The following is a 17,556-nucleotide window of genomic DNA, read 5'->3' as shown; positions in this document are numbered from 1 at the left end:
ATTGGCAGGAGGGCTTGGGCTGGGGTCCTGCCTATGGAGGAGAGAGTACCCAGCGGGTTCAGTCATCTGAGACTCACTGTCCACACTGCAGGTGGGGTGCCAGTAATTGTCCTGGGATGGGGGTCTGCTCCTGAAGCTGCTTGTCCAGAGCCTTCCCCGCAGTTTATCCCTCCTGTCTGCAGGGCACCTGCCCAGTCATAGGTGCTAGACGTGCAATGGGGGCTGTGGGGGCTGTGGAGAGAGATCAGATGGTGTCAGGGAGGCTCCCCGCTTGCTGAGTGCAAAGTCTCATCAGGAGTTTGGTTGTGGGAACAGGACAGAAGGGAACGGACATCTTTCGAGGGTCTGCTGGGGGTTCCCTGTGTCCGGTCTCACAGACCAGGGAAGGAACAGTGAATGGTTCCAGGCCGTGTGCTCGGAGCTGTTCAGGCGGGTGGGGGCTTGGGTTGGGGCGCTCGCCCAGCGGCTCTCTCCCAACCGCCGCAGTCACACGGCGAGGAGCTGCGCTTCGTAGAGAACGGCTGCCACGACAACCCCACGCTGGACGTGGCCAGCGACAGCCAGTCGGAGATGCAGGAGAAGCAGCCCAGCCTGAACGGCGGTGGGGCCGTCAACGGCCCGGGGGGCTGGAGCGCGCTCATGGGGGGCAAGCGGGACCCCGAGGACTCGGACGTGTTCGAGGAGGACACGCACCTGTGAGGGAGCGCGCCCGCCGACAGCTCTGGCCCGCTGTGACCCCGCGACCGTGCCCTCGTCCCGTCGGGGCTGCGCCGGGACGAGCCGGGCGGACCCGGAGCGGTCAGCCGCGCCTCCCCTCCCCTCCCGGTCCCGGCCGCTCTCCCGCAGCCCGGCCCTCGGTGCGGGCTCCTCCCGCTTCCCACCGACTCACGGAACAGTCTCGGCACAGTCCTCCCCACTCCCACCTGACGCCCCAAGGGGCCGATCCCGGAACGGCCCGGCTTCCCCGGCCGCGCCCCGGGACCCTCATTAAACCCGCCCGGAGACCACGCCGGGCCCAGCCAGTTAGCCTGCCGGACTCATTCTTGCTCCGGGGCGGGGCGGGGCGGGCGCGCAGGGGGCGGGGCGGCGCGGCCCGGGTCGGTCCTCCGGGCGCCAGGCGCCGCTGCGGAGCGGGGCGGGGCCGCGTGTGTTTACATCCGGCCGGGGCGCGTCGCCGCCGCCGCTGCAGCCACCGACGCCTGAGGTCGTTCGGCCCGGCTCCGAGCTGCCCGCATCATGGACACCAGCGACCTCTTCGCCAGCTGCAGAAAGGGGGATGTGGGCCGAGTGCGGTGAGGACCCCGCAGCCCCCGGGGGGTGCGGGGTGGGAGGGGCGCCGCCGGCCCTGGTGCGTGCGGTGGACCGGCTCGGGACAGGCGCGCGCCTCTGCGCCGCCGCAGCCCCCGCGCTGGACCCACCATAGACGGCCCCATCGGGCAAGACGGCTGGGCGCCCCAGCAGGGGGCCGAGGCAGCTTTCCGAGCCGGGTTGCGCCAGGACGGAGTGTTGGGGGTGTTTTACTCCCTGGGGTCCCGGAGGAGAGGACTGCTACGCGGAGCCGCGGAGAGGAGGGTCGCCCTCTGAGTGCTCAGGACCGGGAGGTCAGACCCCGAGGCGGGCCCGGGACTCTAAACGTGGCTCTTCGCGCTGATGCGCTCCGGGACTGGCATGCTGGGAACACCTAGGACCCAGAATTAACCTCTGATCCCTGGAGATTTGGAAACTCCTAAGTGTAGTTAAAGCAAATCTGCGTAGAAATCGCCATAGAACAGGGAGTGACGGGGTGCCTGTTTGGGATGTGGGGCATCTCACTTCGTGGGCCCTTCCCTCCCTGTTCCTTGTATCTGACCCACCACTACCTCCCTTGGGCTGGTCCCAGGCTTCCTGACTCCCACAGCGTCCCTGGTCCCCGCCCCCCAGCAGCAGGTGTCACCTAGGAGTTAGCTGATAACCCCTGAAGCTGAGTGCAACTCAAGAGCACTCCCCGCCAGCTTGGACGTCTACCCCAGGCTTCCTGCCCTCAGTGATGGCTTCATCACCATCCTTGATGGCCCCCCTCACCTCCTACATGCCATTGGCTACCATGTCTCCTGACTTCTGGATTCTAGAATCTGTTCACTTCTCTTCACGCTTCCACACCACCCGGACACCTGCAGCAGCCTTCTTGGTCTCCTTGACTCCAGTCTCCCTGGTCCAGTCTGCTGGCCCAAGCAGCCAGAGGGCTCTGGCAGAACAGATGCCCGTCATCAGCTCCTCTCTCCCAAATGCCTTCAGGCCAGACTCTCGACCTCCTGGGCTCTGGGGTCCTGCTTCTGAGGCTCAGTGTTTGCCTTTTGAGTTCCCAGCTCTACACCTTGTCTACCTATGTTGGTCTGTTTGCTTCGAATGCCTTTCCTGCTCTGGTCTCCTGTCATCTGCCCTCACCTAGGGGAGACTTCCCTCAGCCAAAAGGGATGTTTTCTCTCTTTCCCCAGTCTGTGGGTCTCCTCTCACAGACCGTGAAAGTGTCCTGACTCGGGCTCTGACCTCCTCCCCGCCTAGGTACCTGCTGGAGCAACGGGACGTGGAGGTGAATGTACGGGACAAGTGGGACAGCACCCCTTTGTGAGTGCCGGCTGGGTGGGTGGTCATGGCAGGTGTGGGGCGGGGGCTTTCAGTCCTGGTAACTCCCTCCTGTATTCCTTTTCCTCCCTCAGGTACTATGCCTGCCTGTGTGGGCACGAGGAGCTAGTACTCTATCTTCTGGCCAATGGTGAGAGAGGGGGGCTGAGGCTGTGTGTGTGTGTGTGTGTGTATTGCATTTGCAGACACCATCAAGTCCTGTCTTTCCGTCACCCCCACACACATCCAATCAGCAAGTCCTGTTGGTTCTACTTTCAGAACCTATTTTCTGCCTTGTGCACTTCCCCATCTCCACTGCCACCACCCAGCCCAACTACAGCATGTCTCCCCAGCCTCAAAGCCAGCCTTCTCTGGTCTCCTGACTGTCCCTTTTGCCCCACCTATAGTCTGTTCTCCATAATGCAGCCTGGTGGGTCTCCTAAGCCTGATAGGCTTTAAGTTCTCCAAAGATTGCCTTTGTATTTAGCATAAAACTAGAATGCCTTGCCAGTCTTTGTGCTTCTAAGTTGACCTGCTGTTCCCGCTCTGGCCTAACCTCCTTTGGTTCCCCCGGTGCTCAGTCTTCCAGCCATACTTGCCTCTCCAGCGCTCTGGCACTCCAAGTCTGCCTCTACCTCAGGGCCTTTGCACTTGCTCTTTCTGTTTAGATGGCCCTTTCTCAGATCTTTGCATGGCTGACTTCCTCATTCCATTCAGGTTTCTGCATGCAGTCATGGCCACAGTAACCTTCCATGGCCTATGTGGCAGCCACAACTGCTGTTACCATTTGTCTTACTTGCTTTTTCTTCATAGCACCTGACATTTATTAACCTGTTTATTGGCCACTGCCCCACTAGAGTATCAGCTTAGTTAGAACAGATACTTGTCTGTTTATGGTTGTCCCTCCAGTGCATAGAACAGGGCAGTCTCTGAGCCTGCTCTGTTTTTAGTGTGTGGTGCTCAGATGTGCCTGTGTGCCTAGGTCCTGGCAGGGGAGATTATAGTGTCAGAGTGGGCCCAGGGTAATTTGGAAGGGGCTCCACATTACAGGGCTGGGCCCTACATGTGGGAAGGTTGCAGGGGGAGAGATGAGGATTTCCTCCAGGCCCTATCCCAGCCACGGTGTGCATGTTCCTAATCCTGCTGACCGGTGAGCCCTGCTACCCCCAGGAGCCCGCTGTGAGGCCAACACCTTTGATGGGGAACGCTGCCTCTATGGAGCACTGAGTGACCCCATTCGCCGGGCCCTGCGTGACTATAAGCAGGTGACAGCCTCCTGCAGGAGGCGGGACTACTACGACGACTTCTTGCAGCGGTGAGATGGGGTGTAGGGCTGGGTGTGCGTGGAGTGGGACAGTGATGCGGGGCTGAGGGCTCTTCTGCAGGCTGGGATGGGGGCTGCTATGCTGAGAGTGGGGGGAGTTGCACACTGAACACCCCCTCCGCATCCCCCTCCCAGGCTTCTGGAGCAAGGCATCCATAGTGATGTGGTTTTTGTTGTGCACGGGAAGCCCTTCCGGGCACATCGCTGTGTCCTGGGTGTGCGCAGTGCCTACTTTGCCAACATGCTGGACACCAAATGGAAGGGCAAGAACGTCGTGGTCCTGAGGCACCCACTGGTGCGTCCATCCCGGGGGGCATTGAGACGGCAGGGGGCTTGTGCTGGGTGGCCACCTCTGACCTCTCCTCCTGACTGTCTCTTCTTACAGATCAACCCCGTGGCCTTTGGGGCCCTGCTGCAGTACCTGTACACAGGTGAATCTTTGGGCCCAGGGTGGGCAGGCAGGGACGGTGCTTCTGTCCAGCAGCAGACCCACCTGTAGCCTTGGACCCCCCATTTTATCTCCTGGTACTTATCCCCTGCATTGTGGGACAGTTCCACCTGCCTCCTGGATGGGCTGGGAGACAATGAGCCAGTGTGTCTGCTCAAGAAGAGCTTGTCCCACCTGCAAACTGAGCCCTCTCCTGTCTGTCCCGGGGCCTGTAGAACTCAGGCAGTGGCTCCCGATAGGAAACCCAAGGCGGCAAGTAAATCCAGGAGTCCCAGTGCTAGGGACAGTGGAGGGCTCATCTCGGGTCCTGTGCCTCCTGTGTCGCACCCAGGCCGCCTGGACATCGGTGTGGAACACGTTAGCGACTGTGAGCGCCTGGCCAAGCAGTGCCAGCTCTGGGACCTGCTCAGTGACCTTGAGGCCAAGTGCGAGAAGGTGTCCGAGTTCGGTACGTCCAGGCTTGGGGTCCAGGGCATCAGGTGGGAACTGGCAGGGCCCACCTGGCTCCCTGAAGCTATACTCTCCCCTCCACAGTGGCATCCAAGCCAGGCACGTGCGTGAAGGTGCTGACTATCGAGCCCCCCCCAGCAGACCCCCGGCTTCGGGAGGACATGGCCCTGCTGGCCGACTGCGCCCTGCCCCCTGAGCTCCGTGTAAGTACAAGGCACCCTGGGATGGGGCCCAATGTGGGCATAGCTGTGGTAGACAGGTCCCACTCTCGGGTTCAACCCTTGTGTGACCTGAAGTCAGTCACTTCCCTTTCCTTTTTCTTTTTTTCTTTCTTTTTTTTTTTTTTTTTTTTAAGATTTTATTTATTTGACAGCACACAGGAACAGTGGGAGAGATAGGAGAGGAAGAAGCAGGCTCCTCCTCTGAGCAGGGATCCCCATGCATGGTTTGATCCCAGAACCCTGGGATCATGACCCGAGCCAAAGGCAGGCGCTTAACCGACTGAGCCACCCAGGCACCCCAGTTGCTTCCCTTCTCTGAGCCTACTTCACTTTTGTTGTTGGTGTTGTACTCAAGTCTTCAAATGGGGCAGCGGTCCAGCCCTCGGGTTGAGCTAGAACAGGCTTTTGGCTGGGACTGGCCACTCTCCCTTGTCCCCCCTGCTCTGAGGGTGTCTTTTTTTCCTATTATCCCCCCAGGGTGATCTCGGGGAGCTGCCCTTCCCTTGCCCTGACGGCTTCAACAGCTGTCCTGATGTCTGCTTCCGGGTGGAAGGTTGCAGCTTTCTCTGCCACAAGGTGCCGTCCCTTCCCCCCTACACCATCGCCCCCTTGCCTTAAGTCCCCGGCCAGCTTTCTGGGCATGGGCCCCAGCCCTTGCCCTTCCTGAGCCCAGCCTCCCCCAGGCCTTCTTCTGCGGCCGCAGCGACTACTTCCGGGCCCTGGTGGATGACCACTTCCGAGAGAACGAGGAGTTGGAGGCCTCAGGCGGCCTCCCAGCCATCACCCTCCACAGCATCTCGCCCGACATCTTCACGCACGTGCTCTACTACATCTACAGCGACCACACAGAGGTGCGGGGCTTGGTCAGGCTGGGGACGCTGGGCTGGGGGGTGTGACAGTCAGGACAGGGCCACAGCCCGGGTCTCCACGGAGCTTAAAGGGAGGACCCAGGTCCTGCTTGGCTCCATGGGGCTGGTTTTCCAGGAGGCTGGAGAGGAAGTGTGGGACATGTCTGGATTTATCTTTCAGGCAGAGGGGGCCTCAGTCGGTTCCAGAGCAGGAAGGAGTGGTGGGAACCACACCATGAGCACATGCCACCTGGGGTCCTCGAGTTCTCCAGTTGGAGGGTGGGTAGGGGGAGTAACCCTGAATTACAACAGTGGGGTACCCTGAGCCTCCTGCCTCTAGATAGCGGCCCACGCCCAAGGTTCTGGATTTCTGTGCCCTGTTCTTTTGTGTCCCTGGGTCTTCAGCTGCCCCAGAGCATCCCTGACATGTGGGCAACACGGGCAGCCAGAGCTAGTGCCGAAGGGGTATGTGTGTGTATGTGTGTGTAAAAGGCCACTATGACAAACGATAAACAGAGCACCCACATCTGGTAACTTAAAGGGGAGAGAAGTTTATTTCTCCTTCATGTCTGAGGTGCGTGCACCAAGTGCGTGCTCTGGGACCCAGGTTGTCCCCTCCATCTTGTCCCCGTGACATGGCCTAGGGCAGGGGTCTGCAGACCTCCAGGGACCAGGTGTAAGTGCCGTGTGCACGAGCATCCTTACCCCGACAGGTCCACGCTGCTGTCGTGCCAAGCACCCTCTAGCCGGGGTAGAAGTGAGCGGGTGTGGCTGTGTTCCACTCACACTTCCTTGCGAAACAGAGCGGGCTGGACCCGGTCCTCAGCACCTGAGGTGGCGTTCTGCTCTGCATCTGGAGGTCGGGGTATGGGCTGACTCATGTGTCAGGAGGAAGAGGAAGACGAGGCAAGCAGTTTCCTTTGTCATAGGCCAAGTGGAGGCCACACACGCCAGTTCTGTGGCTCTCGAGAGAACTCACTTGCCAAGAGCACAGGCTGGGACATGTGGCCTCTGGTCAGGAGGAGGGCGCAGAAGACCGGCCAGGCTGTGATGTTAGCCCTGTGCTCGCTGCACGTAGCGCCCCCAACCCTAAGGCCAGCAGCCACTGCACTCAGACACTCTTTCCGGCCTCCATTCCTCCTGCCTCCTTGACTTCATTCCTCCTGTGGCACAGCTCTTTGGCCCATGCCATCTGGGATCCATGATCTCCCCCCCCGCCCCCGCACCCAGTTCCTGAGGGAGCTTTGCCACTGAGGACAGCTGTTAATGGCTGGAAGTGTGGCTTTGGGCTGCAGACCCGGTTTGACACTGGGGTTAGCCGTCCACAAGTTGTGTGTTCCCTCAGAGCCGGTTACTCAGCTGCTCTGTGCCTTAGTTTTTCCCCGTCTAGAGAGCAGGGGCGCTGATAGCTGTTTTCTTTCAAGGGCTCATGGGGAGGGATGTGTGTGTCCCAGGCAAAGTGCCTGACCTGGCGGAGCAGTGCGTGTGGCCTGGACGTGCGAGCAGAGGTCCTGCCCACCCTGTCTCCAGCCTGCTGCCTGTGCCTGTCCGAAGTCTGGATGGGAGCTGAGCCCACTCCCAGCGTGCGGTCCCAGTGTTGGGGGTGGGGGAGCAGGTAAAGAGTTACTGCACCGCCTTAGTGGGGGGACCCCTGCCTCAGTTTAGAGGAGCACCTTCTGTTTTCTGACAGTCTTTTGAGGCGGGCATGGTTGTGCCTCCCAGAGAGGAGGAAACTGAGGCACACAGAGATGAAGTGACTTGCCTAGGAGGGTCCCACAGCTAGAATTTCAGGAGACGTCCTGTGTGATCCACAGCTCGGCCTCTTTCCCCTGCTGAGGCCCTGCTGCTTTTGGCCTACAAGCCTGCCTGGGGCCCGGGAACCCAGTCCCCTTCAGCCTTTCTGGTCCCACAGTGCCTGCAGCAGTCTGGGCCCTGTGAAGTGTGGGTTGGAGCTCCTGGTCTGCCTTGCTGCCAGGGCCCTGAGTGGCCTTGGTGACCTGGGGGCACACCCTCCCTCACCCCTTCTTTCACTGCAGCTGCCCCCCGAGGCAGCCTATGATGTGCTGAGCGTGGCCGACATGTACCTGCTACCAGGCCTGAAGCGGCTGTGTGGCCGCAGTCTGGCCCAGCTGCTGGACGAGGACAGCGTGGTGGGCGTGTGGCGTGTGGCCAAGCTATTCCGCTTGGCACGCCTTGAGGACCAGTGCACAGAGTACATGGCCAAGGTCATCGAGAAGGTGGGCCCATGGGAGCCGTGGTGGGTGGGGCAGGCTGAGGGCGGGCGGCGGGCGGGCTCTGAGCTGGCCTCTCCGCAGCTGGTGGAGCGGGAAGACTTCGTGGATGCCGTGCGGGAGGAGGCGGCGGCTGTGGCTGCCCGGCAGGAGACGGACTCCATCCCGCTGGTGGACGACATCCGTTTCCATGTGGCTAGCACGGTGCAGACCTACAGCGCCATTGAGGAGGCCCAGCAGCGGCTACGGGCACTGGAGGACCTGCTGGTGTCCATCGGCCTGGACTGCTGACTGTCCGCACGTGGCGTGGGCGTGCACATGCCTGCGTGTGCACATTTGCAGCTGGTCTTTCTCTTCCTTGCACCCTTGAGGGCATCGTGATGGGCTGAGGGGGCTCCATGGGGTATCCCTTTCCCCACCTGCCTGGGAGCCCCAGGGGAGGATCAGGGTGAGCCCCCTTCCCCCAACACAAGCCAGCCCCCAAGGCCCTGGGGCTGTGCACTGCTCAGGGAAACCTGGGGTAGGGGTCTCTTTGGGCCTCCCTCCCCCGGAACCCCTCCACACCCCCTCTCTCCTGGCCCTGGCTTGTTTGCTTCCAAGCCAAGCCAGCAAGCAGGCTTCCCTGAGGTGTAAAGTTGGCCCACAGGGAGCAGAAAAGTCTGTGTGTGGCAATAAAGCTTGAATCATTGTGGAAGCCTGAGCCTGTGTCTTGGGTGGGCTCCAGGGAAGGCGCTGGGGAGGGCCAGGGAGGAAGCTCTGGGTTTAGAGCCCCTCATCCAAGCTGGGAAGGCCTTGGTGCCCAACAGGGTCTCCTTGGGGGCTGGGAGTGTGTGTGGATCTGAGTAGGCAGCCCCTCTGCTGGGCCCAGCCTCCCCAGCATTGGGGCTCCCCTCAGGCACAGCTGTTGTTCTGAGGTCCTCTTGGTGAAGTCCGACCCCTCCCTTCCCTCCCTCCCTCCCCCCGCCGCCCTCAGTGGTCTTGGAGGAGGTTTAGTGGGAGGGCTGACTGGGCGACTGTAGAGGCTGCTTCCCCCTCACACCAGGAAAGGACTGGTTTCCAAGGCAGACTGGTTTCTAGCACTTGTTTATTGAGCACTGCCTGTATACCAGAGGCTGTTCATCCCGCCATGGTGTCTCCCCACAAGCACCTGCGTTTTTCACCTGCAAGGACCAAGGGCAGGGCCAGAAGGGAGAGGTCTCCGTCAGCCCTGCGGCGGCAGCTTGCTGTACAGCTCCAAGAGAAGAGCCAGGGAGGAGGGGTAGAAGTGGAAGGGGTAAGAGGAGGCCCAGTGACCCCAGCTAGCCCCAGCCTGGCTCCCTCCACTCCCCAGCCCACTGGCCACTGGCTGTGGGGAGCCCTTAGCCCAGGGCCAGCCTTCCTCCTGGGGCGACCTCCTGGGCTCTGCCACAGGGGCTGTGGTTACCAAGGATGTCAGAGGTGGCTTTCTCAGGATGCCCTGTAGCCGGTCTCTCACCCCAGTCCCTGGGGTCCTGAGGCCCAGACACAAATACCCTGATGCTTGCCCCCTTCTGCCCGGGGCATAGCAGTGGGGCTCCTGGCCCTCCCTGCAGTTATTGTTCTGGCCCTTTGCGCCTTTTTATTCTTGGTCGTCAGTTCCACAACTTCTGGGATCTTTTCCTTAAGTCCCCCGTGCATTTCATCCATATTGGTCTGGCACAGTGCTCACATGGGGTCAGCTGTAAGGTTGGATGGGTCAATTGAACAAGGTATGCAGTTGGCAAGGAGGTGATGTGTGGGAGGGAGGGGGAGGGGAACTTGCCAAGTGGACAGTGGGGCGTACTGGGTGGAGGGCGGTTGAGCCTAGGAGCCTAAAGAGGCCCAGGATGAGACCAAGGGAGGCCAGCATGGCCAGAGTACCCACCCTGGCTCTACCTCTTACTGCCTGGTTACAGCTCTGTGCCTCAGTTTACCCAGCTGTCAATTGGGATGACTCTGATTGTACTTCCCCTCCTCGCTTGGGGCATTTAAGGTGAGTTCCTGCTACTTGGGAAGGGGCCCACACAGGCCCATGGAGTGAGCTTGTTGTGTATTTTGTGAAATGCTGGCCTCCACCCAAGGTGTGGAGTGAGAGCCGAGGAGGGTGCGGCAGGGGCTGACTTAAGCTTTGCAAGGTCACTCTGCTTGCTCTAGGCACCCAGACAGGAAGGGTGGGTCCAGGCTGGTGGCACAAGAGCCACAAGTCCCACCTTAGACCGCACACCAACTCCTACATGCGCCAAGGTATGTAGTAAGTTTAAACGTTAGAAAAAATTGTTTTTAATTATGATGCATTTACTTTAAAAAAATTTTTTTACAGATTTTATTTATTTGACAGAGATCACAAGTAGATAGAGAGGCAGGCAGAGAGAGGGGGGGAAGCAGTCTCCCTGCTGAGCCAGAGAGTCCGACGCGGGGCTCAATCCCAGGACCCCGAGCTCAGACCTGAGCTGAAACCAAGAGTCGGATGCCCAACCTACTGCACCCCCTACCCCAGGCACCCTGATTACGATGCATTTTTTTTTTTTTTAATAGATGCTACAAGGATGCCTGGGTTAAGCCACTGCCTTCAGCTCAGGTCACGATCCCAGAGTCAGATCGAGTCCCGCATGGGGGTCCTTTTTCAGCGGGGAGGCTGCCTTTCTTTCTGCCTCTGCCGGCCACTTTGCCTGCTTGTGCAAGCTCGCTCTCTCTCTCTCTCTCTCTCTCTGTCAAATAAAATCTTTTAAAACAATAAAAATTAAAAATAGATACTAGGGACAAAAGTGAACTCACACAGCGAACCCATCTTTTAAAATATTTGAAATATTTCCTTACAGATTGTAAGGAAAAACCTAAGGGAGGAGGTTTCAGGGGAAATGCTCTGGATGTGGCACTTCGCAGGTCCCTGAGAGAGTGAGACTGGTGAGCTGTGCCTGCCAGGGAGGCACTGGGGCCTGGACAGTCCGCGTTCCCTGGGACGGTGGCCGGTCCCCTCAGCAGTTTGGCCACAGGGGCGTTCACCAGCCACCTCATCACACCTTCCTTCTGTTCTCAGCCGCTTGTGGTCTAAGGTGGGGAAGGTGTTCAGCGGAGTGTTGCAAGCAGGAAACAATGAAAACAGCTTCCGAGAGAGCCGTGGGGAAGGAAATGGTAGTAAGCCGGTGTGGCTCAGCTTCCCGTGGCCCTGAGGTTGCTCGGGGCGCCCTCTGCCCAAATTAAGATCCTGGCACATGTTTCACAGAAGGAAAACTGGATCAGCTGAACTCTGACCCAAGTAGCAACAGACACGGCTTGTCTCTAAGATGTAACATGTGGTCGGCTTGTCCCCCCCACCCCCACCGGGGGAGAGAAAAAGGAGCCACGGTGGGCTGTTGGCGGGGAGGCAAGGTCAGTAAAGTGCTGTGTGCTGAGTCATGCCTGAGCTGGGAGAAACATCAGGAATCCCAATCCTGTCTTTAAAGTGCTGCCATTTGGTTCATCATGCATGTTTTATTTACATCACGTGGGAGCATTACTTATCTTGCTCATGAAAATTCTTGGTGCCCCTTTTACATTGTGTCCAAGGCAAGGGCGTTACTTGGCTTCACCCTAGTCCTGGTCCTGACCCAAACAGTCATTACATGAGGCAGGTCTATAACGGAAATAGAACACATTTTTTCAACCATCAGTTAAAATCTTCCCCACTTGCAAAGAGATAGAAATTTTAAAAAAAGAGAGCGACGGTTCTGCATATGTTCTTTCGTCCACCTGGAAAACTGCACAGTCCTCACTGTCCCATCTCACTGCAGCAGACCCAAGAGCCCCTGTTGGGGGCTGAGGCTGACATCTGGTGCTGGCGTAATACGGTTGGATGTGCTCTTGCTAGCACTAGGAGTGGCCTTCGTCCCCGAGCAGACATCCTGAAGGCATAAAAATTTCTCACTTGGGGAAAGTCTCACTGGCAGGCCTCAGAGGGAGGGCTGGGGCCCTTAGGCCTCTGGGAGTTTCTATGTCTGAGCCAGCAAGCCACCCTCAGGCCATCCCAGGCCCTTAAACAGATGGTTTAAGATCTGAGCATTGCATTGGCGGTGCTGCAACTGGGGCTTTGTCATCGCCTGCCTTCTCTGGTAGGGAGGGGGTATCCTGCACCAGAGTCTTGGACACCTGGGCTGGGGCTCTGAATCTGCTCTGTTTTTGAGCCAATCACTGAATCCCTTGGAGCCTTTGCTGACCAGTCTGAATGAGAACACCACTACCAACCAGCGGAACTTGTGTAGAAATTCCACGGGGCCCCCATGAGGAAGCTCCTGCCAGGAGTGGCAGCTCAACCAATGTGAATTTCAGTGCGAATTTCCATTCTTTCCTGGAAGATGTAACAGGGACACTTTAGGGCTTACTTTGTAAGCTTTTCTTATCTGTAGCATTTTGGAAATGTGCATGCGTTCCTTCTGTTCCCTCTAGACCCCTTTGCCCTCAAGGGTCACCAAACCTTGTTGATTTTACCTCTTCAGTAGCCACGGATCCCCTTGTCCCCAGTGTCCCCGCCCCAGTCAGGCCCCGCCTCACCTCCGCTCATTCTCGCCCGGTCGGCATCCTCCAGGCAGATACCGACTCTGGGCCTCCTGTCCTTGAAAGCCTCAGTGCCGGCACGCTGTTCTCAGGCACAGCCTGCTCTCCCCCCGATACCTGAGCCTGTCCTGCTCTGTGGGCACCTGCCCACCACCTCCCAGCTAAAGCCCATGCATTTAGCTGTGGCTTCTAGATGTGATCTGAGATACTAAGTGCGGGCTCTGGTTTATTCCTTGAAAGGTACGTGCCTGCCCCTTCCTTTCTTCCCCTCGAACAGGCTGGAACGAGGGTGCAGTCACTGGAGCTGGAGCAGCCGTCTTGGGCCATGTAGTTAAGACTTCCCTGCAGTGAGAGGGGAAGGTGGGAGGAGAAAAAGGCCAGCCTGCCCTTCCCTGCTAGCCTCCATTTTGTTCATGGTTGTGTCCTCTACCCGAGGCCACAGCCTGACAGGTGACCCCCCTCCTACAGGGGCGGCACTGTGTTCCACCGACACCCTCTCCAGTCAGGGCTGTGGGCTCTCTGTGGCTGGTCCTGACTCTGCAGCTGCTCCCGTGGACCCCTTCACTATACTATCCTCGGGTGCTGCTGTGGGTGCCAACCTGAGCTCCCTCCACCCTCAAGTCCTGCCCTGAGCCCCCTTGCCACAGGGCCTGTGTACCCCACTGCTACTCATCTTTCTGCTCTCCTGCAGGGTTGCCTCTGGGCTGGTCCCCTGTGCTCTCATCACCCCTCTTCCTGCCCCCACAACTGTTGGGCACCAGGTGGCAGGTTTGTGTCCCCCTGTGCTCATTGTGGGGGGCAGTGCCAGGGCCTGCAACGTACCTGGTGCCGCAGGTCTCCCTCCCTTCTTCATCCCCTCCCTCCCTCACTGGACAAGTCTGGAGACCAGAGGCCTAAGCAAGCCCACAGCGTCCTGCAGCTCGGCTCTGGTGGAGGGAAAGAGCTATTGTGTAGGCAGGCAGAACTCAGAGGGCAGTAGTGTGCTGGGGAAACAGAAGGTGGGGAAGGAGCCAGGGTGGGTGTGCTGGCTTTGGACCGGGTGGTTGGGAAAGGCCTCCGAGGTCGCCAGCAGGGAGGCTGGCGTGTGGGGGCCCAGGGACACGGGAGGAAGGGGTGAAGGCAGGGAGGCCAGAAGGCCACCTCTGACTCACTTAACACCCCCTCCTGTGGCTGTATGGGGATGGCTGAAAGGGCACCCCCTCCCTTCCCTCGAGTCGGGCGCTGTCGCCATCTGGCGGGAGGGGAAGGCAACAGCCGTGGGGTCAGAGGGAAGTGGCCTATGGCCCTACCCAGGAGGCAGAGTGGAGGCGGAGCTGACTGTGGGACCCAAGACTGGAGGAGGACATGCAGAGCCCTGAGCCCAGCAGCAGGAGAACCGAGAGCTGAGTGGACTGGAGCTGCCCGGGGTGGGGGCCACTAGCCGTGGAGTCCAGAGCTGCGGGAGGCCCGGGCTCCCCAGTACCGGCGGTAGCCAAGTCGGGAGGAGCAAGCCCGCAAGCCGCCTGCTCCACGCACAAGTCCCCAAGAACGGAGGAGGGAAAACCCAGTCCCCACCTACCGGGTTGGGTCAGATGACTCGCTCACCCCAGACAGCAATACTGCCAGGCAAGGGGGCCCACTCTTCTTCATACCCGGAGCGCTGTAGTCTCAGATGGGACAGACAGACCACACCCACGTGCAGAAAACACCCGGTTTATTAGGATTAGCTCTGACATACATGGTTCCTTTGATAGTTCTGAACGGATCGCGAGTCCCAGTAAGGGTACGCACAGAGGGTTGTGGCTGAGCTGCAGGGACAGTAAGTGGCAAACTGCTTAGAAGATCACGGTGACCCCAGTGGGTTTATGTTAGTGATTGGTGAAAGAGAGAAAAGGTAGCATGGGACCTTGCCACAGTGCAGAACAGAGCAGGCGGGTTTCCCAGGCATCCTTCGGTGCCCCCTGGAAGCTGGGAGGGGGGACCTGTGACCATCCACCCCCATCCCTGCAAAGGAGCAACCACCGCCCCCCCACCCATTCCCGCTGCAAGGGGCATCTTTTCCTAGGACTGCCAGGCCTGAACCCCATGGTTTCTATATGAACCGGGGTGACCTCCGATTTCCAGAGGAAGGTGCTGCCTCCACGTCAGTGCTTGGACCTCGGGTCCCAGGAGGTGCGTCTCCGGGGTCCTTCTCTCCTTCTTGAGGCCGGGCCAAGAATGACCTCGATTCCCTTCCAAACTCAGCTCCTTGTCGTGGTGAAGGGATGACTTTGAAGCTCCCAATGTAGGCATGGAGCCGTCACCACTGAGAATGAACTCGAGCCTTGCACAACTCCCCCAGGACAGGCGGGCCCATAGCCCTGGTGCGGCCCCAGTGGGACAACAGACGCAGCTGGTGTCTGCCTCCCACACCTGCTCCCATTCAGCAGCGGGTGTAGCCATGTCCTTGTCCCCTCCTGTTTTAGGAGACAGTCCTGCTTCCAAATAATTCTTTTTTCTTTTTAATATAGGCAATTTTTTAACCTTTAACCAGATATGTAAATGTGACTGAATATGCCTCTGTCAGAGCTTTCATATGAATAAATCCGTGTGTCCAAATCACTCCAGGTCAAACCTTGGGCCTGATATTTAATTTGGGAAATGGCCGAGCCGGCACATGCTCTGGGAGAGGCGGCAGGGGTGGGAGGTGAGGCGGCTTCGTGTGACTTGCGTTATCCCTGCTCTTGGCGAGAATTCCTGATCTGGGTTTAGGGGTGCCCGAGGTTTGTGGGGTTTGTGGGTGGCATTTCTGTTTTTCCTCAACCGAGGAGCAGAAACATTCATACAGTGGCCCAATTTGAACAGGCAGGGGCTAACCTTCTCTCTCAGTGTGTATTTTACATTTTTCTCCTCCGAAAGAGAAGCCAGAGAAGGGAGATGGGTCACAGAAAGCCTCTTTCTGTGGGGCCATGGGCCCTGCCCTCTCTCTGCCCCTAGCCCCCCACCCCCACCACCCAGAAGGGCAGGAGAACACAGACCTCAGCCCCCAGGCCCGCATGACTTTCCATTGGGGCCCGGGGTCTGCCCTCTGGAGGGTGACCAGCGCTTGGCTACGTCATGGTCAGGGCCCCTGGAAGGAGAGCAGGGGGACCCTCCTCTCTGGGGACCCGGAACAAGCCCCAGAACAGGGTGTGGGTGAAGGGCAACAGTTCCCACCGCTGAAGGAAGAGGTGGGAGACCCAACTCCCAGTCCCCAAATTCAGAGGGCCTGGCCCTGTAGCAGCCGCCTCATCCAGGGCCTTGAGGTCCCTTGACTGCACCCTGGGGGTCGAGCAGGCGTCCCCTCGCGGGTCCACCCCCACCCAGGGTCATATGTGCACTAAGGAGCTTCAGGAGGTAACAACAGTCCCATTTGAAAGTGAAAGTCCCCCCGCAGTGGCCGGTGATCCCCATTTATTGCTGGCGCTAAGGGAGGGCCCAGGGTGGGCAGGTGGGGTTTGGCACCTGAGAAAGGCAGGTCAGGCGCTTCGGGGCCCTCTGCTGGGAAAGGTGGGCCCATGCCAGCCCTCGCTGGACCCTCCTGTCCTGGCCTCTGGGAAAGGGGGTTGCGAGTGGGGGGGCAGTGCTGCAGCCCTGGGCAGGGCCATGGAGTCGGGACTCTCCTCTTCTGCCACCAGAGGGAGCTGTGCTGCCAGCACCAAGGCTCCCAGGGTGGCTGCGGGCAGGCCAGGACCAGGGACATGCCTGGCACCGCCCACTGCTGGGGCTGGAGGGGGGAGCCCTGCTTCCAGGGGTCACACCTCGACCTAGGGCCCTGCGGCCAGTTTGTCCCATCCTGTGCAGGGGCATCAGGCTCCCACACTTGGTCCCACCCACCCACCCACCCAAATAATCGCTGCTTTAGAATATACATTATATATTAAATGTTTCCTCTTCAATACCATTCCCCTCTCATAGTGTCAGGTCCAGTGGGTCCCACAGGGAAGAGCAGCCTCTGAATGTGTAAAGCATCTGTGGGCAGCCTCGGGTTCCCCAGGCAACAAGGAGGGGTTCCTGCCCAGTCCTCTTTGTGTGGGCCAAACCTCATCCCGTCCCAAAGCCTAGCTCCAGGCTGACAAGGAGCTGACATGGGTGGCATGGGTGGCTCCTCGTGCCAAGGAAGTCCCGGGCATTTTCTGGGCCTCGGAGTGCACGTGAGTCTGCCCTGGGGGAGCTGCCCCCGCCACCTCATCCCACAGCCAGAGAAAGGCCACAGAGTGGGGCCAGTTGGGGAGGGTCCTGGGGTGGGGGCTGGAGGGAAGGGCGAGGGGGGGCAGGGAGACTCCTCTAATTATTGCAGTCAGGTGTTCAAGGAACACCAGGAGTTCCTGGGAACCTTGTTGGGAGAGGGGGGCGGGGGAAGAGGCAGGGCAGAGGCTTCACTTGGTTTTAAGGACATCGGAGCACATCTCCTTCCTGTGACCCTGCTCCATTTTTTCACAATGTATCTACACCTTAAGGTAGACCCAGTAGCAGGCAGCCTGGTATACAACAAAATCAACAAAATCGTGCTAGGGATTCCTCCAGGTTGTGATTTCCTCCCCCCTCCCCCGGCAAGCCACACGTGAGAAGCCAGCTTCTGCCCATCCTCTGCCCACGTCCCCGACCGTGCGCCGGCAATGTAGCCAGTGCGCTCAGGGTGGGGACCCCGTTCCCGCCACCCCTGTTCTTTGGGAGACCCACATGTTTATTTCACGGAAGACGGAGTTGGTTACTTCAGGAAGCTCTTTGTGGAGAATGTGGTAGGCACCTTCGTATATCTGCAAGTTGGGAAAGACAAGAGGTCAGGGCCACAGGAGGGGACAGGTGCAGGTTGGGGAGGGGTGTGTGGGGCAGAACGGCCGGGGCTCCAGGCGCACCCCCCTGCGCCGAGGGCTCCCTTCTATATACTGTCGTTGCCTTCTGATCA

General features: G+C 59.3%; 3 protein-coding genes across 9 annotated transcripts in view; 2 read left to right on the top strand and 1 right to left on the bottom strand.

Annotated features, from left to right (window-relative positions):
* The window catches only part of PODXL2 (podocalyxin like 2), a 35,557-nt gene extending 34,544 nt beyond the window's left edge, over window positions 1-1,013 (top strand). The window contains exon 8 of the mRNA XM_032842835.1: window positions 487-1,013. Coding sequence (XP_032698726.1) covers window positions 487-699 — 213 coding nt within the window. The 3' untranslated portion in view covers window positions 700-1,013. The remainder of the gene's footprint in view (window positions 1-486) is intronic.
* Window positions 1,014-1,143: 130 nt separating this feature from the next.
* ABTB1 (ankyrin repeat and BTB domain containing 1) lies at window positions 1,144-8,815 on the top strand. Of its 5 annotated transcripts, none has more exons than XM_032842799.1 (12): window positions 1,144-1,292; window positions 2,542-2,604; window positions 2,697-2,752; window positions 3,772-3,916; window positions 4,061-4,220; window positions 4,311-4,356; window positions 4,705-4,821; window positions 4,908-5,026; window positions 5,522-5,620; window positions 5,728-5,895; window positions 7,929-8,129; window positions 8,208-8,815. In XM_032842799.1, the coding sequence occupies exons 1-12, from the start codon at window positions 1,237-1,239 to the stop codon at window positions 8,412-8,414; spliced, it is 1,437 nt and encodes a 478-aa protein (XP_032698690.1). In that variant the 5' UTR covers window positions 1,144-1,236; the 3' UTR covers window positions 8,415-8,815. The 5 variants fall into 5 exon arrangements, with proteins under 5 accessions (XP_032698690.1, XP_032698691.1, XP_032698688.1 ...); XM_032842800.1 differs by having other exon boundaries at window positions 1,149-1,292; window positions 2,542-2,569; XM_032842795.1 differs by lacking the exon at window positions 1,144-1,292 and adding an exon at window positions 1,920-2,370.
* Window positions 8,816-17,078: 8,263 nt separating this feature from the next.
* Window positions 17,079-17,556, bottom strand: part of MGLL (monoglyceride lipase) — a 105,658-nt gene continuing 105,180 nt past the window's right edge. For all 3 annotated transcript variants that reach the window (XM_032842847.1, XM_032842846.1, XM_032842848.1), the window contains one exon: window positions 17,079-17,407. In XM_032842847.1, the coding sequence (XP_032698738.1) occupies window positions 17,282-17,407 (126 nt within the window). In that variant the 3' untranslated portion in view covers window positions 17,079-17,281. The remainder of the gene's footprint in view (window positions 17,408-17,556) is intronic.

Source organism: Lontra canadensis, unplaced genomic scaffold (assembly GCF_010015895.1).
Source record: "Lontra canadensis isolate GAN:19392208 unplaced genomic scaffold, GSC_riverotter_1.0 scaffold133, whole genome shotgun sequence".
Taxonomy (NCBI): Eukaryota; Metazoa; Chordata; class Mammalia; order Carnivora; family Mustelidae; genus Lontra; species Lontra canadensis.
This window is presented reverse-complemented; position numbering and strand designations above follow the sequence as displayed.

What these genes read in the sequence shown, in the direction of transcription:
- ABTB1 (XM_032842795.1), top strand. Translation starts at nt 2,027, where the DNA reads ATGGCTTCATCACCATCCTTGATGGCCCCCCTCACCTCCTACATGCCA. An exon ending in CCCTGCCCCCTGAGCTCCGT is followed by an intron (nt 5,027 to 5,521) that starts GTAAGTACAAGG and finishes TTATCCCCCCAG; the next exon opens with GGTGATCTCGGGGAGCTGCC. An exon ending in TGGCCAAGGTCATCGAGAAG is followed by an intron (nt 8,130 to 8,207) that starts GTGGGCCCATGG and finishes GCCTCTCCGCAG; the next exon opens with CTGGTGGAGCGGGAAGACTT.